At 39.7% G+C, this 23,542-nt stretch overlaps 1 protein-coding gene across 3 annotated transcripts in view; it reads left to right on the top strand.

Moving 5' to 3' along the window:
• TTK (TTK protein kinase) overlaps positions 1-23,542 on the top strand; it is a 68,447-nt gene that overhangs the window by 28,191 nt on the left and 16,714 nt on the right. For 2 of the 3 annotated variants that reach the window (XM_017649654.2, XM_073219364.1), the window contains exons 12-14: positions 18,756-18,892; positions 20,490-20,616; positions 23,253-23,345. In XM_017649654.2, coding sequence (XP_017505143.2) covers positions 18,756-18,892; positions 20,490-20,616; positions 23,253-23,345 — 357 coding nt within the window. The remainder of the gene's footprint in view (positions 1-18,755; positions 18,893-20,489; positions 20,617-23,252; positions 23,346-23,542) is intronic. The other variant, XM_073219365.1, reaches the window with a different exon arrangement.

The raw sequence follows: 23,542 nt of genomic DNA, 5'->3' as shown, positions 1-23,542 counted from the left end.
ATGAGATTATTGTTTTAATATATTTCACATAGAAGTAATACTATGCAGGATCTGTCATTCTCACTTTGACTTCTTTCATTTAGCGTAATGCCCTCCAGGTCCATCCATGTTTTTGAAAATAGCAAAAATTCGATTTCTTTTTATAACTCAATAATATTCCATTGTATATACATTACATTTTTCTTTATCCATTCATTCAACAACTTAGCTTTTTTACATGTCTTGGCTGTTATAAATAATGCTGCAGTGAACATGGGGGTGCATATATCTTTTTGAATTAGTCGGGTTTTTTTCCAGACAAATAAATAGCCAGAAGTAGAATTGCAAGATCATATTTTAGTTCTATGTTTAATTTTCTGAGGAACGTCTACACTGTTTTCTATAGTGACTGCACCAGTTTACATTCCAGCCAACAGTGTGCAAGGGTATCCTTCTTCCCATATACTCAACAATACTTTTCTTTCTTGTGTTTTTCATAATAACCATTCTAACACATGTGAGGTGATATGCCATTGTGGTTTTGATTTGCATTTCTCTGCTGATTAGTGACATTGAGCATCTTTTCATGTGGATGTGGGCCATTATATATCTTCCCTGGAAAAATGTATATTCAGGCCTTCTGTCTGTGTTTTAATCAGATTGTTATTTTGCTACTGAGTTGTATGAGTTCTTTATACATTTTGGATATTAACCCTTTGTCAGATATGATTTGGAAATATTGTCTCCTATTCAGTAGGTTGCATTTTTATTTTGTCGATGATTTCCTTTGCTCTGCAGAGCTTTTCAGTTTGATGTAGTCTCATTTATTTTTGCTTTTGTTTCCTGTGCACAGGGAGACGTATCCAGAATACTAATGTTGATGTTCAAGAGTTTACTGCCTATGTTTTCTTCTAGGAATTTTATGGTTTTAGGTCTTATATTTAGTTCTTTAATACATTTTGAGTGTGGTTGAAATTCCGGGGGGGATAGTCCCTGGGCAAAATACCTTTGAAACTGAAATCAGTCAAAGGGAGAAATAAAGAGGGAGAAATCTGTTTTTTTCTTACCAGCAGTCATCCACTTCTGCTTGCCTTTTTCTCACAACCCAGCTGCAGAAGAAGGGCCCCACCCAACACCCAACTTCTCTGGTCCAGATAAGGCCTTGCTTGTCCTTGTAATCACCTATTGGTATGGAGATGGACTACTTCTCTCCACCCCTTAGTGGTATACTCCACACCTGTTGATATGGAGATATACTAAGGCCAGGCAAGAGATTCTGGAAATAATTGCAATTTTACCCACATCCCACCCCTCCAGAAATCTTGCCTCACAATCTACTTGTTACCCCTCTTCTGCAATGGCCCCTGTGCAGGAAAACTGGGGCATTGTACCAGACTAATAATATACAATAGTAAAAGCAATAAAATCATTATAATCCTCAAGCTGGAAGATTCAGCTAGGTTCAAAGTCCTATGCAGATTTAGTCCATAGCTTGCGCATTCCACAGGCAGTCAGTAGCTGAACAGCAAGGGAGTTCAGAGCAATCATCAGGCAGCAGCTGCAGCCAGGAGGCGGGTCCAGGCCACAGGGATTGTAGAAGAAAATAACCTTAAGGGTGATAAGATACATGTTTTAATGACCCCAGCATAAGCAAATCTTGTCCATCAGGCACGATGCATGAAAGAGAGTGGTCCTGTGATAGGGCAGTGGCAGGAATGGGATCTTGTCCTGGTCTAGTATACCAGACCTCACCCCCCTCCCTGATGGATCAATATATAGGGATACAGGAGGTACATGCACTAGCCATAAAGATAAAACTTCCCCATAAGATGCTCTTAAATCCCATATGTTTTGGGTACATTACCATGATCTTTGGGGGCCACTCTGATGTTACTCCAGGAACACACAGGAGGCCAGCTTCCAGGCCTTTTCCCCAAGGTGCCAGAAGGGCCAGCCATTGCTGGTCCATGTGTCGAAATGTCCAGGGCCACATCCACTCAACAGTCTCCAGGGTTTCATGCATTTGGGGCTGGCAGCAGGATGTTGCTCTACTGGCCATATCCTGGCTTTAATAACTCCTCTTTGGTTTGCAAATACAGTTGTATAGGAGAGGCAACAATGTGTATTAGCATATCCACAAGGCTCAATGCTCCATTTCGGGGCTTCTTATTCTAATGCTGTAACACTGTCCATAAGCAGACTGACCAGCCTTGTAGACTACTGGTGTCTGACTTGAGGCTGATTTCAAAAAACCATTGTACCTCTCTATTATGCCTGCTCCGGTAGGATTATATGGTACATGAAACTTCCACTTTATTCCTAATTGCTTCACCCATTCTTGTGATGCATGTCCAGTAAAGTGGGTGCCTTGATCGCTCTTAGTAACCTGCAGCTGGCCATAGGTTGCAAAGAGAAGCTCCAGGCCCCTCTTGGTGGTTTGCTGATCTGCATGACATGCAGGAAAGGCAACCAGTAGTCCAGTAGCCATGTCCACACAAGTCATGGCATACTGATATCTTTGATACAGGCAGAGGCCCAAGATAGTCTATTTGCCACCTGACAAGGAGTATTGTCCCCCTTACTATTGTCCCATGTTGCTTTGGGACTTGGTGCAAGTCCCTCTTAGAGCACACAAAGCACTCCTTCTGGGCTCTACTGACTTCTTCAAAAGTCATGGCAAGCCCCACTAATGGGCTGCAGCCCACATTGTCTTTTGCCCTGCGTGCAAAAAATACTGGTGTAGCCATTGGGCCACATCAGAGGTGGGCTTTCCTTCTAGCCAGTACACCTGGGCCAAAGTGTCTGCTTAATCATTCCCTGGGCATGCCAAAGGCAAATGGCCAGTCACATGACATATGGTAACAGTCTTAGTCTGACCAGAGGCCCATAGGTCTTGCCACAGCTCTTGCCCCCAAAAGGGTCAGTGACCAACCAGCCAGTTGACACAGTACCAGGTTGGTAGCCACAGGGTCAAGCCCCGATAGACGGCCCAGCTGTCAGTGAAGACAACTATAGGGGAGGGGTCCTGGGTGATCACAAATCTTACTGCCCACAACTCAGCCCATTGGCTGCTCTTCCCCTCTCCATCCTCCATCCGTATTGTCTCAGTCTTAGGATGGAAAGCCACAGCCCTCCACTTCAGTGGCTGCCCACAACTGGCGCCATCTGTGTACCAAGCATCTTCAGGTATAGGGGCTTTTCCCTCCTGATAAGGACTCTCGGCTACCAATGGCTCAAAAGCAAGTTCTTCCTGCTTTTCACTGGTATAGGTCACTGACACCATTAAACCTTGGAGTTCTCCACTTAAGGATCTAGTAGAGAGGGTGCTACACTGCTGTAAATATGCACCCCATTTGGCCAGTGTAGGCATCTGTGCCACACCACTCTGTGGTTTTTGGGTCCAGTCTTGTACCCACTCCACAGTGGGATAGGTGGTTATTACCTTGGTCAGAGCTGTTCCAGCAAGGTGTGGTATACAGCAGCCAGTTGCTTCTCTATCAAGGTGTACTGGACCTCCACTCCTTTCCATAGTTGTGACCAGAATCTGTTGGCGTGTCCGTTCAAGCTGCTGTCAAAGACTCCATCTGTAACCATTTTCCATTACATGAATATCTAGGTCACAGGGCCTTGATGAGTCCATTACACTCAAGGCCTGTACGGCCTTGACTGCCTGCTTGGCAGCAGTAAAAGCAGCTGCACATGTCTCATCTCAGTCCCCCCTGATGCCCTTTTGTACCAACTCGTATAAGGGCTTCAGAATTTGTGCCAAGTGCAGGACAAACACTCTCCAATAGCCCAAAAGACCCCAAAACTCTTGTAATACTGCCACAGTGATAGGGGTGGGGAAAGCCTGGATCTTGTCTATGACTGCTTTAGTAATAATTTCAGTTTTATTTTATCAGACAACCCCCAAGAATTTTACAGACAAACCAGGTTCCTGAACCTTGGTGCTGTTCACAGCCCATCCTTTCTCCTGTAGATGTTGCAGCCGTCTAGGAACTGCCCCTTCTAAATCTGCAAGAGAATCAGACATGAGCACAATATCATCAATGTAGTGATACAACCGTACTGTTTGCAGTTTCTTCCATGTGGCCAAGTCATGGGCTACAAGCCCATGACAGATGGTCGGGCTGTGGAGGTATCTCTGTGGAAGGACAGTGAATGTCCACTGCCAGCCTTCCCACTTGAAGGCAAACTGTTTCTAACTTTCCTGTGCTGTCAGTAGAGAAGAAAGCATTAGCCAGGTCCACAGTGTAATGATATGTCCCTAGTTCATTAATGAGGGTGTCCACAGGCCTGCTATAGAGGGGATGGCAGCATGCAAAGGGAGTCTGACTTTATTCAATTCCCTGTAATCCAGTCATATGCCAGGAGCTATCTGGGTTTTTCACTGACAACACCAGTAATTAAAAGGACTATGAGGGGGCTTTATGATGCCCACCTGCTCCAACTCCTGTAGAGTTTCTCCAGTTTCCTTGTGGTCCCCAGGCAATTTATACTGCCTAGTATTGGTCATCCACTGAGGTACAGGAAGAGCTACAGGTGGGTGCTTAGCATGTCCCCTCAGAACTGCCTTTACCACATGTACCCTCAGTCCGAACTCAGCTGCAGTGGTCTGTAACCACAGGCCCTGCAAGATATCTACCCCCAAAATATATTCAAGCATGGAAGAAATGTACACAGTATACTCCTTTGGGGGTAAACACTTTCCCCAATGGGATTTGGGCTTTCTTCCCTCTAATTGTCTTACCCCCATAGCCATCTATCAAAGCACGGATCCCAGGTAAATGCTCAGGATTGCCATAAATCAGAGAACACTCAAGCCCTTCAGTCTACCAGTGCCAGAAGTTGTACATTCACAGGGAACCAATGAATTGCTAATTCTGCATGTGGCCTCCAGTCCCCACCATTTCCCCCAAGGTGGGGGTGAAGGCCCAGGTGAAACCCAAGTACTTTGTCCCCGGAAGTCTTACAGGGATACAGGCCGGACACAGGGCTTTGCCTCTGGCTTCCATGTCCTGGACCTCAGTGGCTGGAACTGCTGCTCTGGCTTTAATTGGTGCCACAGTTCTCTCAAGATCTTACTGGTCTGCCCATCAAGTTTTTCTTTCACTACCTTGGCCTTTATCAAATCAACCCACATTGGGTTCCTCCAGACCTTAACAGGGCCCTTTGCATCTCTCCTTTCAGTCGTGCCGTACTTCCTTTCATGCTCACTGTTCAACTTCCCCCAGGTCTGCTAACATACGAGTAGCCTCACTTATGGGTTGCCCTATGTGGGGGGCAAGAATAGTCACTGGGGACCCAAAGAGAGATGTGGGAACTCTATACAGCACCAGGTTTCTCATTCCTACAGTGAACAACTCCTCATTGGGCCCTAGGGGTCCATATTATAGGTGATAATTTTCATGCTCAGCTCCCCTAACACCTGCTGGAGCTCTGCATACATTTCCCAGCTAGTGGGTAAGTATAGTAAATCACCCTGATTAGGCCAAACTGCACTAATGGCTGCCTTCAGGCAATCCAGGAGCACCTGCTTCCCTAAGGCCTGGTGGGCACTTTGCAACTGCTGCTGGAGAGAAGGGTGAGTCATCAGGAAGCCATTCTACTCATTTCAGAACCTGACATAACAATGTTTTCCACCCCCATTTCCCAGAGAGGCAAAAGCCACATATGCAGAGGTTCTGTTGGCTTCTGCCGAAACCAAATGCTCATGTCCATCAAGCTTGTCCTGGGTATAGGGACGGAGCATGGAGTGCTCCACAGTGTGTGCAGGGGGCATCTCCTCCCACTGAGGAGCCCACAGTTGCTGCATTTTTATTTTCTTAGTTACAATCAGGTAGGCCTTTAATACATTAGAGACTTGTGCCTTGGGTGGTGGCCTCCACAACAGATGAGCCCTCAGTCCCTCCCCCTCATCCTCTCCTGACGTGTCCTCTGTCATCTCTGCTGCCCATCTTCTCAATTACTGTCTCTGTTTCTTAAGGGCATCCTATAGGTCATTGTTCAGCTCCTCCAAGAGATGCCAAAGTGTGTCTCTCTCCTTCCAAATTCTCTCTCTTCTCAATAACCCTTCCCACTATCTTGAGAAAAAGATATCCCACCATCCTGGCTGCTACATGGCCACTCAGGACCTCTAAGCAGTCTTCTATCTTATGGAGGGCTAATTCCACAGCTTTTGGTGTCTTCACCCTTCCCCAGTTCTGGGGAAGGCCCCATCCCTCTAGGTGGTGCTTTACGCTAGACCAATTCCCCACTAGGGGCTCCTCAATTGGAAGCCCCACAGATAGGGGCTCCTGGGTGAAGCTGTCCCTCTACCACTGCAGCCACTGGGGCCTCCATCCACAGGGGGGTTCTGGGCATCTCCCCACCATCTCTAGGGGTCGCCTGCCCAAGAGTCATACCCATGTAGACAGATAACATGTACAGAGGTCCTGCCGACTAGAGCCAGATGTAACTCCAGGGGGTGAAATCCCAGGGAAAAATACCTTTGAAATCAAAACCAGTCAGAGGGATAAAGTGGCAGAAACCCAATTATTTCTAACAAGAACTCATCCACTTCTGCTCACCAGTGTGTCTTGTGACCCAGCTGTAGAAGAAGGGCCCCACCTAACCTCTCTGGTCCAGATACGAGCTCACATGCCCTTGTAATTACCTATTGATATGATATGGAGATGGAATACTTCTCTCCACCCCTTTGAAACACCTATTGACATGCATGCACTAAAGCCAGGCGAGAGATTCTGGAAATATTGCAATTTTACCCACAATGGTATAAGACAGTGATCCAGTTTCATTCTTTTGTATGTAGCTGTCCAGTTTTCCCAGCACCATTTATTAAGGAAACATTCATTATCTTTTCTCCATTGTGTATTCTTGCCTCCTTTGTCATAAATTAATTGACACATATGCATGGGTTTATTTCTGGGCTTTCTATTCAGTTCCATTGATCTGTGTTATGTGTCTGTTATTATGCCAATACCGTATTGTTTTGATTACTATAACTTTGTAATATGGTTTGAAATCAGGGAGCTTGATGCCTCCTGCTTTGTTCTCCTTTTCATGATTGCTTTGACTATTCAGTGTCTTTTGTGGTTCCATACAATTTTTAGGATTATTCTATTTCTGTGAAAAATGCTATTGGAATTTTAACAGATTGCATTGAATCTGTAGATTGCTATGGGTAGTATGGACATTTTAACAATACAATTCTTCCAGTCTATGAGCATGGAACATCTTTCCATTTATTTGTGTCTTCTTCAGTTTCTTTCATCAGTGTCTTACAGTTTTCAGTGTACAGGTCTCTCCCTTCCTTGGCTAAATTTATTCTTAGGTGTTCTGTTCTTTCTGATGTATTTGTAAATAAGATTGTTGATTTATCTTTCTGAAAGTTCATTGTTGTATAAAGAGAACAGATTTTTGGACATTGATTTTGTATCCTACCACCTTACTGAAACTGGCTTAGCAATTCCAACAGTTATTTTGGTAGTCTTTTCTAATTATTATTTTAATTTATTTTGTTATTTATTTTTTTTCCTTTGGATAGTGGCCATCCAAACTGGTGTGAGGTGATACCTCATTTTAATTATGATTTGCATTTCCCTGATGATTAGCAATGTGGAGCATCTTTACATATGTCTGTTGGCCACCTGAATTTCTTCCTTGGAGAAGTGTCTGTTCAGGTCCTCTGCCCATTTTTTAAATCAGGTTGTTTTTTTGGTGTTAAGAAATATGAGTTCTTTATATATTTTGGATGTTAGCCTCTTTTTGGATGAATTGTTTACAGATATATTCTCCCGTGCTGTAGGCTTTTTGTTCTGCTGATGGTGTCCTTTACTGTACAGAAGCTTTTTAGTTTGATGTAATGCCACTTACTCATTTGATTTTGTTTCCCTTGCCCGAGAAGATGTGTCCAGGAAAAAATTGGTCATGCTTATGTTCAAGAGATTTTCACCTATGTTTTCTTCTAAGAGTTTAATGGTTTCATGACTTACATTCAGGTCTTTGATCCATTTGGAGTTTACTTTTGTGTGTGGAGTTAGACAGCAATCCGGGGTCATGTGCTTCCCTGTATTTGTCTACTTTTCCCAACACCAGTTATTGAAGAGACTGTTTTTTCCCCATTGTATATTTGTAGTCATATAATAATTGACAATTGACCATATATACATGGGTTTATGTCTGGACTCTCTATTCTGTTCCACTGGTCTATAGCTCTGTTCTTCTGCCAGTACCAAATTGTCTTAATTACTGTGGCTTTGTAGTAGAGCTTGAAGTTGGGAGGTGAGATCCTCCCCCACTACATTCTTCTTTCTCAGGATTGCTTTGGCTATTTGGGGTCTTTTGTGGTTCCATATGAATTTTTGAACTATTTGTTCCAGTTCATTGAAGAATGCTGTTGGTATTTTTATAGGGATTGCATTGAATCTGTAGATTACTTTGGGCAGGATGGCCATTTTGACGATATTAATTCTTCCTAGCCAAGAGCATGGGATGAGTTTCCATTTGTTAGTGTCCTCTTTAATTTCTCTTAAGAGTGTCTTGTAGTTTTCAGGGTATTGGTCTTTAACTTCCTTGATTAGGTTTATTCCTAGGTATTTTATTCTTTTTGATGCAGTTGTGAATGGAATTGTTTTCCTGATTTCTCTTTCTGCTAGTTCATTGTAACAGATTTCTGTGTATTAATTTTATATTCTGCAACTTTGCTAAATTCCGATATTAGTTCCAGTAGTTTTGGAGTGGAGTCTTTAGGGTTTTCTATGTACAATATCATGTCATCTGCAAATAGTGACAGTGTTTCTTTATTTTGTCTAATTGCCGTGGCTAGGACCTCCAGTACTATGTTAAATAACAGTGGGGAGAGTGGACATCCCTGTCTTTTTCCCAATCTCAGAGGAAAAGCTTTCAGCTTCTTGCTGTTCAGTATGATGTTGGCTGTGGATTTGTCATATATGGCCTTTATTATGTTGAAGTACTTGCCCTCTATTCCCATTTTGTTGAGAGTTTTTATCATGAATGGATGTTGAATTTTGTCGAATCTTTTTCAGCATCTATGGAGATGATCATGTGGTTTTTATCTTTATTTTTATTTATGTGGTGGATGATGTTGATGGATTTTCAAATGTTGTACCATCCTTGCATCCCTGAGATGAATCCCACTTGAACATGGTGTATGATCCTCTTGATGTATTTTTGAATTTGTTTTGCTAATATTTTATTGAGTATTTTTGCATCTATGTTCATCAGTGATATTGGTCTGTAATTTTCTTTTTTGGTGGTGTCTTTGCCTGGTTTTGGTATTGCCTATGGTATTTTTAATGGGTATTTCATTGAAACTGTTAATTGTTTTGGGTGGATGGCCATTTTGACTGTATTAATTTTTATCCATGAGTGCAGGATAGATTTCCATTTATTGGTGTCTTCTTTAAAATTTCTCTCACAAGTGTCTCACAGTTTACAGAGTACAGGTTTATCACCTCTTTGGTTAGATTAATTCCTAGCTATTTTATTCTTTGTGATGCAATTGTAAATGCAGTTGTTTTCTTGATTTCTTTTTCTGGTTGTTCATTGTTAATTTATAGTAATGCAACAGATTTCTGCATATTAATTGTGTATCCTGCAACTTTGCTGAACCCAATTATTCTAAGTTTTTTGGTGGAATCTTGAGGGTTTTCTGTATATGTCATCTGAAAACAATGACACTTTAACTTCTTCCTTACCAATGTGGATGCCTTTTATTTCCTTTGTCTGATTGCCGTGGCTAGGACCTGCAGTACTATGTTGAATAAAAATGGGGAGCGTGGGCATCCTTGTCTCGTTCCCGATCTTAGAGGAAAAGCTTTCAGCTTCTTGCTGTTAAGTATGTTGGCTGTGGGTTTGTCATATATGGCCTTAATTATGTAGAGGTACTTGCCCTCTATACCTATTTTGTTGAGAATTTTTATCATGAATGGATGTTGAATTTTGTTGAGTGCTTTTTCAGCATCTATGGAGATGATCATGCGGTTTTTATCCTTTTTAATATGGTGCATGACATTGATTGAGTTCCAAATATTGTATCATCCTTGCATCTCTGAATAAATCCCACTTGGTTATGATGGATGATCTTTTTATGTGTTTTTTTTAAATTTGGCTTGTTGATATTTGTGAGGATTTTTGCATCTGTGTTCATCAATGATATTGGTCTAAAATTTTTTTTACTGCAGTGTCTGATTTTGGTATTAGAGTGATCCTGGCCTCAAGGAATGACTTTGGAAGTATTCCCTCCTCTTCTACTTTTTGGAATACTTTAAGAAGGATGGGTATTAGTGTTTCTTTAAATGTTCAGTAAAATTCAGCTGTGAAGTCATGTGGTCTCAGACTTTTGTTTGTTGGGAGTATTTTGATTACCAGTTCATTTTCATTCGTGGCAATTGGTGTGTTTAGATTTTGTTTCTTCTTGGGTCAGTCTTGGAAGGTTGTGTTTTTCTAGGAATTTGTCCATTTCTTCTAGGTTGTCTTATTTTTTGGCATACAATTTTTCATAGAATTCTCTAGTAATTCTGTGTTTCATGATTTCCATTGTGACTATTCCTATTTTGTTTATTTATGTATCCTCTCTTTTTTTCCTTCAGTGTGGCTAGGAGTTTTGTCTATTTTGTTTATTTTCTCAAAGAATCAGCTCTTGGTTTCATTGACTTTTTTTATCGTTATATTTTTCTCTATTGTATTTATCTCTGCTCTCATCTTTATTATGTCCCCTCTTCTACTAACTTTTGGTTTCCTTTGTTCTTTTTTTTTTCAGTTTCTTTAATTGTGAATTTAGACTGTTTATTTGGGATTGTTCTTGTATCTTGAGGTACGCCTGTTTTGCTATGGACTTCCGTAATAGAAACACTTTTGTGGCATCCCACAAATTTTGGACTGTTGTTTTTTTTTGTTTTCATATGTCTTCCTATGTTGCTTGATTTCTGTTTTTCTGTTTTGATTTGTTCATTGATCCATTGATTATTGAGAAGCATGTTGTTTAGCCTCCATGTGTTTGTGGGATTTTTTTGTTTTCTTCATGTTATTTCTAGTTTTATACCATTGTGTTCTGAGCAGTTAAATGATACAATGTCAATGTTTTTTAATTTATTGATGTTCTTTTTGTGGCCTTGTATGTGATATACTCTGGAGGACATTCCATGTGCACTTGAGTAAAGTGTGTATCCTGCTGCTTTCAGGTGGAATGCCTGTGGATACCTGTAAAGTTCATCTGATCTAATGTGTTGTTTAGTCTCTGTGTCCTTACTTATTTTCTGTGTAGTTGACCTGTCTTGATTTGAGTGGTGTGTTAAGTCTCCTAAAAAGAATGAGTTCCAGTCTATTTCCCCCTTTAATTCTGTTAGTATTTGATTAACATAGTTTTGTGCTCCTAAGTTGGGTGCACAGATACTTTTAATGGTTATATCCTCCTGTTGGACTGATCCCTTTATCATTTTGGAATTTCCTTCTTTGTCTCCTGTTACTTTCTTTGTTTTGATGTATATTTTGCCTGATTTAAATACTTATACTTGTGCTTTTTTGCCCCTATTACTTTCATGCAATATCTTTTTCCATCCCTTCAGTTTCAGTCTTTGTATGTCTTTGGGATTGAAGTAAGTCTGTTGTAGGCAGCATATACATGGGTCTTGTTTCTTTATCCATCTGTCTTTTAATTGGTACATTCAGTCCATTTACACTTAAGGTAGTTAATGATAGGTGTTTATTTACTTATTGACATTTAATTAATTGCTTTCTGGTTTTTGTAGTTCCTCTCTGATCCTTTTTCTCTCTCTTATACTCTACTCTTGCTATTTGATGGTTTTCTTTAGTGTTGTGATTGGATTTCTCTTTTCACATCTTCTGTGTGTCTGTCGTGGACTTTAGGCTCATGGTTGCCAGAGGCCCATGGATAGCTTCCAAACTATATAACGGTCTGTATTAAGTTGATGGTCACTCTATTCTAACACAGCCTAAAAGTACTTCTTTTTATTCTTCTTCTTCCTCCATACTTTATGTATTAGATGTCATAATCTGTATTTCTGTGTATTTCTTGATTTATTTTGTGTGTAGTTGGTTTTACTACTTTTGTTGTGTTTTGTTTTAGTTTCATACTCACTTGGTAAGTAATTGGTGTACTACACTTACTGTGAGTTTATTTTCACTGTGGAAAACTATTTAAGCTTAAGAATAGTTCCATCTACAGAAGTCCTTTTAATGTATTTTTTAAGGTAGTTCAGTGGTGCTGGATTCCTTCAGCCTTTTTTTAATCTGGTAAATGTTAGCTCTCTCCTTCAAATCTGAGTGATAATTTTGCTGGGTAGTAGATTCTAAGTTAATGTTCCTTCTGTTTCAATACATTAAATATTTCATGCCACTCCTTCTGGCCTGTAATGTTTCTGCTGAGATGTCTGCTGACAGCTGATGGGGCTTCCCCTCCAAGTGATCTTTTCTCTCTCTGGCTGCTTTCAACACCCTCCCCTTATCCTTAATCTGTCATTTTGATCATATGTCTCTTGTTGTCTTCCTTGGGCTCTCTGCACCTCTAGGACCTCAGTGTCTGTTTCCTTCCCCAGATTGGGGAAATTTTCAACAATTATTTCTCCAAAGGGACTTTCTGCTCCTTTGTCTCTCTCTTCTCCTCCAGGTATCCCTATATGCAAATTTTGTTTTGTTTGGAGTTGTCACTCAGCTCTCTTCTCTTTTTGTTTCTACAGATCTTTTTTCTCTCTGCTCCTTAGCTTCATTGTTTTACTGTTCTCTATTTTCCATCTCATTGATTATCTGCTCTATAACAATCTTCCATTCCTTCCATTGTGTATTTCATTTGGGTACTATATTTTTCAGCTCTGAGTGGCTCTTTTTCAACTCCTGTATTGCTTTGTTAAAGTCCTCCCTGAGATCTTCAGTACTTTTCTGCAGATCAGTGAGCACATTGATGTTTGCTACTTTGAAATCTGTATCAAGAAGACTAGTGATCTCCATTTCATTCAGCCCTCTTTGTGGTGTCTTATCCTATCATTCTGCTTGAAGCATATTCCTCTGCCTCCTCATTGTTAAGGGTTTCTGTGTTTCTCCCTTTCTCTTGGATGGATCTGGTATGCCTCCTGGTCTAGAGAATAATGGCTTTATGAGAAGGTGTCCTGTGGTGCCCAGAAGCTCAAGACTTTCCTCTCCAGTGCCTGCTTCTCCTTTTTGGTGGAGCCACGGTTGCTGTGGGTGGGCTCTGGGTGGGGTCTCCTTTCTGTCTGTCTGCTGGCAGTGGTCTATCTCCATCCACAGTGGCAGCAGTTTGTCTCAGGCAGCCCTCTGTGAACATTGTAATATTGCAGTGTCCTTTTTGAGCAGAGCAGCAGTGCTTCTGGGATCACTGTAGGCAGGCCCACCCTCTTTCTTCCTTGCAGTGGTGGATATGTTACTGGGCCAGTGCGGTGGGTGGGGAGGTTTCATGGCTCTGGGGCAGGCCCGTGGCTTTGTGTTGTGAGTCATGGGGCTCATGGGCAAGCTATCTGTGGGACATAGATGAGCACACCAGGCCCCTGTGAGTTGGAAGGAGTGTTTGGGAGCTGGCTTCTGCAGGCATTTCCCTAGTTGGGCTGAGATAGGGTCAAGAGAGCTAGGAAAGCCTCCTGTTGCCTGCCAGGCAGCAGTCTCCCTCTGTCTGCCAGGCTGCAAAGTCTGTCACTTTGGAACCAAAAGGGTGAGCAGGTAGGTATGCAGGGAAGTGCCTCAGGGCTGAACCTGTAGCAGGGGGAATGGAGTATTTGGGGCTTCTGCAGTTGCCTGATCTTTTTGGCTAAGGGAGGACTGGGGAAGTGTCATCTACCTGCTGTTTCTCCTGCAGAGAGAGCTCCATCCAACCCTCGCCCCTCTGGCACTCCACCCACTGCTGGCAAATCCTTCATATGACTATCTCTGTTTTGGGTCTCAGGGGACTGATAGATCATGCCTGTCCTCCACAAGTGACTGGAGTCTCAACCTACCAGAGTTTTCCAACTCTCTGGTGGTTAATGGTGCCCCACTAATTACCAGACACCCAGTGCAGTGCGGACTCGTGTTCCCAGAGCAGATCTCCAGGGCCAGGTTTGCAGAGTTCTGGCGCACCTGTTCCTTTCCCGCTCAGTTAGTCTTCTTCCCACCTGTGGGCTGGGATGGGGTAAGGGCTGGAGTCCCTATTGATCACGGCTCTGCCACATTACCCTTCTCTGTGTGGGCCTCTCTTCCTCACAAGGTGGAGGTGGTCTGCTCTACAGGCTTCAGGTCATTTTCAGGGTGAGTTGTATTTGCTCTCCTTGCTTCCTTGCTGTGTGGGGGAGGAGGTTTCCACCAGGCCTCCTGCTTTGCCAACTATTTTACAGAGTTGGTGGGATCTTCAGGGTTTGATATATGTAAACGATGCCATCTGCAAATAGTGACAGTTTTACTTTTTCCTTTCCAATTTGAATGCCATTCATTTCTTTTTCTTATTTATTTATTTATTTTTAAAAAATGTTTTTTGGTATCATTAATATGCACTTACATGAACAACATTGTGGTTACTATATTCCCCCCTTCACCAAGTCCCCACTACATACCCCATTACAGTCACTGTCCATCAGCATAGTAAGATGCTGTAGAATCACTATTTGTCTTCTCTGCTATACTGCCTTCCCCGTGCCACCCCCACCCCACATTATGTGTGCTAATCATAATGCCTCTTTTTCCCCCTTATCCCGCCTTTCCCACCCATCCTCACCAGTCCCTTTCCCTTTGGTAACTGTTAGGCCATTCTTGGGTTCTGTGAGTGTGCTGCTGTTTTGTTCCTTCAGTTTTCTCTTTGTTCTTATACTCCACATATTCGTGAAATCATTTGATACTTGTCTTTCTCCGCCTGGCTTATTTCACTGAGCATAATACCCTCTAGCTCCATCCATGTTGTTGCAAATGGTAGGATTTGTTTTCTTCTTATGGCTGGATAATATTCAGTTGTGCATATGTACCATATATTCTTTATCCATTCATCTACTGATGTACACTTAGCTTGGCTATTGTGAATAGTGCTGCGATAAACATAGGGGTGCATATGTCTCTTTCAAACTGGGCTGCTGTATTCTTAGGGTAAATTCTTAGGAGCAGAATTCCTCGGTCAAATGGTATTTCTATTTTGAGTTTTTTGAGGAACCTCCATACTGCTTTCCACAATGGTTGAACTAATTTACATTCCCACCTGCAGTGTAGGAGGGTTCCCCTTTCCCCACATCCTAGCCAGCATTTGTTGTTCCTAGTCTTTTGGATGTTGGCAGTCCTAACTGGTATGAGGTGATATCTCGTTGTGGTTTTAATTTGCATTTCTCTGATGATTAACGATGTGGGGCATCTGTTCATGTGCCTGTTGCTATCTGAATTTCTTCTTTGGAGAAGTGTCTGTTCAGATCCTCTGCTCATTTTTTAATTGGATTATTTCCTTTTTGTTTGTTGAGGTGTGTGAGCTCTTTGTATATTTTGGATGTCAACCCCTAATTGGATCTGTCATTTATGAATATATTCTCCCATACTGTAGGATGCCTTTTTGTTCTGCTGATAGTGTCCTTTGCTGTGCAGAAGTTTTTAGTTTGATATAGTCCCACTTGTTCATTTTTGCTTTTGTTTCCCTTGCTCAGGGAGATATGTTCATGAAGAAGTTGCTCATGTTTATATTCAAGAGAGTTTTGCCTATATTTTCTTCTAAGAGTTTTATGGTTTCATGACTTACATTCAGGTCTTTGATCCATTTCAAAGTTACTTTTGTGTATGGGGTTAGACAGTGATCCAGTTTCATTCTCTTACGTGTAGCAGTCCGCTTTTGCCAACACCAGCTGCTGAAGAGGCTGTCATCTCCCCATTGTATGTCCATGGCTCCTTTATTGTATATTAATTAACCATATATGTTTGGGTTAATATTTGGACTCTCTGTTCTGTTCCACTGGTCTATGGGTCTGTTCTTGTGCCAGTACCAAATTGTCTTGAATACTGTGGCTTTGTAGTAGAGCTTGAAGTTGGGAAGTGAGATTCCCCCTGCTTTATTCTTCCTTCTCAGGATTGCTTTGGCTATTTGGGGTCTTTTGTGGTTCCATATGAATTTTTGAACTATTTGTTCCAGTTTGTTGAAGAATACATTGCTATTTTGATAGGGATTGCATTGAATCTGTAGATTGCTTTAGACAGGATGGCCATTTTAACAATATTAATTCTTCCTACCCAAGATCATGGGATGAATTTCCATTTATTAGTATCCTCTTTAATTTCTCTTAAGAGTGTCTTATAGTTTTCAGGGTATAAGTCCATTCATTTCTTTTTCTTGCCCAATTGTTCTGGCTAGGACGGGGGCATCCTTTCTTACTTTGTATCTTAGAGGAAAATATTTCATATTTTCACTGAATATGATGTTAGCTGTGGGCTGGACATATATGGCCTTTATTATACTGAGTTGTATAGCCCCCTGAAAAATAAGTATTTTTCAAAATAAAATACAGTGAAAAGAGGGGCATTTTGTAATTTTTGCAATTTCTTTAATGGTTGATTTAACAAAAGACTGGATTTCTTATATCTGCTTTTGCATTCAGTCTATTTCACTATCATATTTTATAGCTTTAGAAAACTCCAACATATACTCATGAAAGAGTGAAAGTGAAAAAAGCAAATAATGTGTTGGTGTGACTGTGGAAATAGTTTTAACTCTCAGACGCTTAGATGAGAATTCTGACAAGTTGAAACATGAATCGTATTAAACAACATCTCTTCTTTTTTTGTTTTTGAAACTTGTAAACCAATAGGATGGACTCAAAATCATTTGTTTGTCATTAGGGAAATGCAAACCAAAGCCACAGTAAACACTTCACACCCAGTTAGGTGGCCATAATTAAAAGGAGGCAATAATAACTAATGGTGAGGATGTGGATAAATTGGAACCCTCATACATTGCTGGTGAGAATGTTAAATGATGCTGTCATTTGGAAAATGGGATGGCAATTCCTCAGGTTAAACATAGAGCTCCATATGAGCAGTAAAGAGCTCCACTCCTAGGTATGTGCTCAAGAAAATTGAAAATACACATCCACACAAAAGCTTGTCCATGAATGTTCACACAAACATTGTTCATAATTGTCAAAAAGTGGAAATAACCCAACACGAATGGCTGTATACTGTGTGCTCCCAGTAATAAACAATGTCCAGAATAGGCAAGTCCATAGAAACAGTAGCTCAGTGGTTGCTAGTTACTGGAAGGGGCGGGGAGTGACTGCTGAGGATATGGAGGTTTTTGTTAGGATGATGAAAATGTTTTGTAGTTAAATAGTGGTAATGATTGTGGACTGTTGTGAATATATTAAAAACCACTGAATAATATTCTTAGGAAAATATGGTAAAGGAACTGGACAATATCCTGAGGTCACTGCCACTTCAGCAACCTTCCCACCACCTCTCATTCACTCTATGGCTACATACTCAGTGTTGCTGCTTCTTGACCATTTCTGCCCTTTTGAGAGTCTGACTTCTGGATGTACCATCCTGTTCCTTACTGTTTTCATCTCAGTATCTTAGTGACTCCCATTATTCCTTGAAGATGTTAGGCTCTGGATCACTTCTGTCTACCTCAGCCCAGCAGTGGTCATTATTTTTTATTGACTTCTATAATCATAGTTTTTTATTGACTTTGATAATCTTAAATTCGTGACTTCTTCCTTCCTTAGGATCATTTCCTTAATTTCACCTTAGTCTCCCATTCCAATGTGTGTGTGTGTATGTGTGTGTATATATATATGTATGTATATATGAGGAAATCTTAAATGAAATGGAAAATTTATCCAGAAAAAGCACTAAAACATAGAAAGTAGTTAGATTTATCCATTGTGGGTTTTGACAGCATAATGTGGACCAGTGGGCTGAAATTATAATAGAGAAACTATTTTAGTATAAATATCTGTGAATAAAGCTGTCTGCAAATTGAAGTGAACCTCCTAAGACATTAGTGAGTGCTCAGTTACTAATAGAATTCAAGGGAAATGTGGTTCTCTATTTGATTGAAATGTAGTAGAACAGCGGTTGACATACTTTTCTGTAAATGGTTAGTAAGCATTATAAGCCAGGTGGTCACTGTTGCAGCTGCCTAACTCTGCCATTAAAGCATGAAAGCAGCCACAGACAATATGTAAACAAATGAGCATAGCTGTGTTCCAATAAAACTTGTTTACAAAAACAGGCAGCAGGCCAGATTCAGCCTTCAGGCTTGTAATTTGCTGATTCTTGCTGTAGAGAATTTTCACTGGTTACTGCTTTGGGATTTGTATGAGATAAATTCTACAGACTCCATGTCTCTTAAGAGGGTGAAGAACACTAAGTTATTTGCACTTTCAAATTTGCTAAATGATTAGTATTTCCTGAAACATAAGTGGAGAATGTGGTTTTATTGGGTGAAGGAAGACTAATTTTCAGAAGCACAGAGTACTTATTTAGATGATAAAAGTTCAATACTTGTTACAATAGCCCTGATGGGAGAGGATATCAGACCTTGATTTGTTAAATAATACTCTATGCCTTTCCTTGTAATCCCTTTGAGCAGAATATAATAAATAGGCTTCAGAATTGAGAGTAAGAGTTCTACAAAAAAGTTACTAAAAATTTGGAATGCACTTATCTACCTATTTTAGCATGCATTTATATTTCATATTTTCTTTTTGAAGTTATAATGTTTGTAAAACTATTGAACAGGTAAATAATTTAGGAAATCTAAATTGTGATTTTTTTTTATATTGGTTTAGCAGAAAGAAACCACTTTTGAGCAACCTGCCCTTTCAGTTTCAAAGCAGTCACCACCAATATCGACACCTAAATGGATTGACCCCAAATCTATTTGTAAGACACCCGGCAGCAGTACCTTGGATGATTACATGAGCTGGTAACTGCGTTTGGTTTTTTAGTGTGATACAGTAGACATTAACATGTTGGTTTTAGTGCCAAACAGAGCTGGAGTTGAATCTCTCAAGACTTTGCAAAATCATACTGTTTTTCCTAGCATCAGTTTTATCATCTGTAAAAAGAGGACGAGAAGGTGGCTAGAAGAAAATTTTAGGGATTGTTGTGAAAGTCTCTGTCCTACTGTGATCTGTGCCTACAGCCTATAAATACTGTGTGTGAAGCTTCTTGAGTGTCATGCATTGCCTCATGGATGCCTCTCTGTAATTGAGGGAGATACTTTAAAGGTTAGCATTCTTAGAGTGGGTAAAGGGTGGATACATTTTATAGCAATGGAGATGTTAATTGGTATGTGATCTTTTCTGAAAGAGATTGGTTGTATGGATCACATAATTCTAGGAGTGTTCAAAGGTATAAGACTTGAGTGGACGGGAATAAGGAATGGATGAAGGAATTGCATGGCCACTGCTGATTAAAAGGAAACACAGGGATATTGCAAAAACAAATTAATGACACTTCAAAGAAAGGAAGTAAAGGAATGTGTCATATCATGTCATCCCAGTAATGACTATATTTTGTCTATTTTTAATGTGTTAGAGGATAATTTAAGTCTGTGATAATTTAAGTCTTAATGAGAATTGGACTTTGAGGTTTTATACCCTAGTCTCTTACCTACTTAATACAATTTTACTGTATATTCATTTTACTAGAAAATATTTTAAAGAATGATTGCTAACTAGATTAGTGATTAGTTATTTTTTGTCAACATATTTGTGGAACTCTTTGTGCCAAGTTCTCTACTAGGTGTTGAGGATACAATAGTGAGACAGCAAAGCACAAATGCGAAGCAAAACCGAAGGATTAAAACAGCAGCAGACTCACAGACTCCCGGAAGGAACTAGTGGTTATCAAAGGGGAGGGGTGGGAGAAAGTAGGGAGGGAGGGAGAAGGGGATTGAGGGGTATTATGATTAGTACACATGATGTCGGGGGTCACGGGGAAGACAGTGTAGCACAGAGAAGACAAGTAGTGTGGCATCTTACTACACTGATGGACAAGTGACTGTAGTGGGGCATGGGGGGTACTTGATAATATGGGTGAATGTAGTAACCACAATGTTTTTCATGTGAAACTTTCGTAAGAGTGTATACAATGATACCTTAAAAAAAAAGCCAAACTCTTCATGTAATTGGCTTTCAGATATTGTTAGCAGGCTCTTATAGAACATCATTGTTAAAAAGCACTCATAAATTCTGTGATTAACCATAGGGCTGATCTTTGCCTTAGCTAAATTCTGATAAAATAATCCCAATTCCATATTTTAAACACTATCTTATTTACTAACAAGGATTTCTTGTCTAGGGACCAAAAATTACTTCACAAAGAATTACTGCAAAATGAAATTTCTGGTGGTGGTGTAGCTAGAATAAATAATTCAGCTCTGTTATGAGAACTGACTTGGATTCTGTTGATTGTAACACTTTTAAGTTTATACCTACCTTTTAAAATCACAGAAAAACTGAGTCAGAATCTTGTTTTTAAGATTTTTAGTGTCTTAAATTTAAAAAATATCTTTTTAGTTTTAGAACTCCAGTTGTAAAGAATGACTTTCCGCCTGCTTGTCAGTTGTCAACACCTTATGGCCGGCTTGCATATTTCCAACCTCAACAGCAGCAAATACCTCCTACTCCACTACACAATTTACAGGTTTGATAAGCTTTGTTTATAATGGTATCTGTTCAGGTGTCAATTTCAAGGGCTTTATTTTTACAGCATCTAGTTGTTAGGAAAGGTTTTAAGGACTTGTCCATTCTTGGTCCCATTAGGCAAAGCTCTTTTCTAATATCCTCATAAGGGTGCCTTGTGACTTTTAAGAGGTTAGTTATTCAAGAAGCTAATGAAGTTTTTTCCATTAACTAGGTCAGTGAATCCAGTTTAATAGCTAGACAAAATTTCTCTGGTAATCTAGGTTTTTATTCCATTTATCTATTTAAGCCAATTGTTGGCTGATTAATATATAAGTAAAGTTTCAAGAATATCAGAATAACAATATGAGATGCTACTAGAATATATTTTAAAATAGGTATTGTTAAATAAGAGAACATTTTTTGCTGATGAGGTGATTACATTGCCATTTGGAGAAAAATTATACACTCTCCTGACATCAGTACAAAAATCAGTTTTTAATAACTATCTGAGAGGCAGCTTAACACTGGTAGAAAGTATGGGTTTTGAAGGGAGACTGCCTAGCCATGAATCTTGTCCTTACTACTTACCTTCTGCAAATTACTTAAATTCTCTGTGCCCATTTCGTCATCTATAAAATAAGGATAATAAAGATCATCCCGTAGGATGATCGTGAAGATTAATTTAGTTAATATATATGTAACTTACAAAACAGCTTGGGAAGTAAAACAAAACTTAGTAAATAGAACAACAAAAAAACACAAATAAACCATGTTATTAATTATACAAAACAAAAAATAAAATCATCTGACAGAAAGTAGAACAGTCATCACCAGGGGCTAGAAGAAGGAAAGAATAGGGAGTTTCTTTAATGGATATAGAGTTTCAATAAGAGATGATGAAAATTTCTGGAGATGGATGATGGTAATAATGATTGTACAGCAGTATAAATGTACTTAATGCCACTGAGTTGTAATTATTTTAAAAATGGCTAAAATGGTAAATTTAATGTTATGTCTGTTTTACTATAATTTAAAAAAATAATGGAACAAAAAATTAACTGACCATAGAATATATTATGTTTCTGTAGTAATGGTGTTTTGAGGGTTGAAACAGTATTATAAATTAAAACCAGGAGAAAGATGAGCAGGTTTGCCCATACACAATTCAAAACAAATTTATTAAGCTATTTCTTATGTCAGACCCTGTTCCAGTTAAAATCTAAAAGTCAAGTCAGACATGACCAAATGAGGGGCTAGGACCTGCTCGAACAGGCCACAGTGTAGCTGGAGCTCAGGCAGGGTCCTGGGTGATCCTTAGAGTACTGCTGGGCCCTTTGAGTTTCACCCCAAGAGGGAAAGGAAGCTGTGGAATAGGTTGGGGCCAGAAGTAAAATGACCTTATTTGCATTTTGAACAAGTTACTTTGGCTGCAGTGTGGAGATTGGACTAAGGGGTATGTGGAATGTCCTGTGTAGGAAACTGAACTTCACATTGTTATTGAATTAGAAATAAGTTCAGAATTACTTTATTCTAAAAACTGTCAGCAGTTAGGAGGAAATGACATTTAACTGCTTTTTTTCCCTCTTAGAAATTTTCAGTGCGAGTATGAGAGGAAGCTCCAAAAGGAAGAGGCAGGTAGCAGGTAGTGAAGGGCCTTGATGCAATTATGACTTAATGAAAAATAAGAGGCACATATTTCAAAGCCTAATACTTTCTCACAGAAAACATGTCATGACTCAACAGTGTTTTCCGCCTTACAGGTTAATAAATACTTCAAAATTAATGGAACAAAAAGCTGCCAAAAGACTATACTATTATATACATATAACTATATTTCCATAGTAGAAAGGAGATTGCGTGGGAGCATCCACCACTTGGGATATAAAGCAAGACTTGGTTAAAATGAAATTAATTCAGACACTGTTTCAATTTAGTTAGTTAAAGTTAGTTAACTAATCCGGTGTTCTTCGTGGCTCCAGCTTCCTTGTCAGTTCAGAATAATTCCTTTCACTGTACTCTGTCTGTTCAAAGCATAGGTCCATAGAGTGTTCTAGCATAGGGGAAGGGAGAAGGGGCATGTTGTATATAGTACTTCAGTTGGAAGTTTGCTGAGGAAGGTACGAAGTTTAAATTAAGTAAGTTGTTGGAGATCACCCAGCAAAAAGGGGGCCCTGCTGAAATCTGCATTTGTCTAATTAACTGGAGCGCTTCCCACCTTAGCATACTGCTTCCTTTATAATGTGATGATGCTAAATGAGAAGAAAATATATAGATATAATTGTATGTTTATATGTGTATGTATGTATGTAAGAAGGTTTTCATAAGAAGAAGAGAATAGGTGAAAAATGATAGTATATAAATTTACATGTTGGGCATTAAGTGGTTCTTTCCTTCTTAAATCTTTGACTATGTATTTAGGTTAACTAAAGCCAAGTTGGAGGGGGAGACCTTGGAAGTTTGTCTGTGTATTAATTTATTAAGTTTCTTTCTTTGAATGAAGTATGTAAATTCTCTCTTTGGAATATTGTGACCAATACTTAATTACTTAAGATTTAAGATAATTTTAAAATTAGAAGCATTTCACTGAACTAAATATAAGCTAGTTTCTCAGGCATATTCTTTGAACCTTTGAATCTATATATTTTAACTACTTAGATTTCAGCATCCTCATCAACAAATGAATGCATTTCAGTTAAAGGGAGAATTTATTCCATATTGAAGCAGATAGGAAGCGGCGGTTCAAGTAAGGTAAGTATCTTAAATATTTAAGAAACAAAAATATTTTGTACTTTCTTGTCTGTCTTTTTACCTTTTGGGTCTTTTTTTGTGTGTGTGTGACTTCTAGGGACCTGTGTTGCCCTTGACCCAAAAAATCCTTCTCATCCACTGCTCCAATCCCTCTCTCCCACAGATGACATCTCTTTAGACCTTTGTCTTAATTATAA

This window comes from Manis javanica, chromosome 13 (genome assembly GCF_040802235.1).
Source record: "Manis javanica isolate MJ-LG chromosome 13, MJ_LKY, whole genome shotgun sequence".
Classification (NCBI taxonomy): domain Eukaryota; kingdom Metazoa; phylum Chordata; class Mammalia; order Pholidota; family Manidae; genus Manis; species Manis javanica.
The sequence above is the reverse complement of the archived record's forward strand: the minus strand, read 5'-3'. Positions and strand labels throughout refer to the sequence as shown.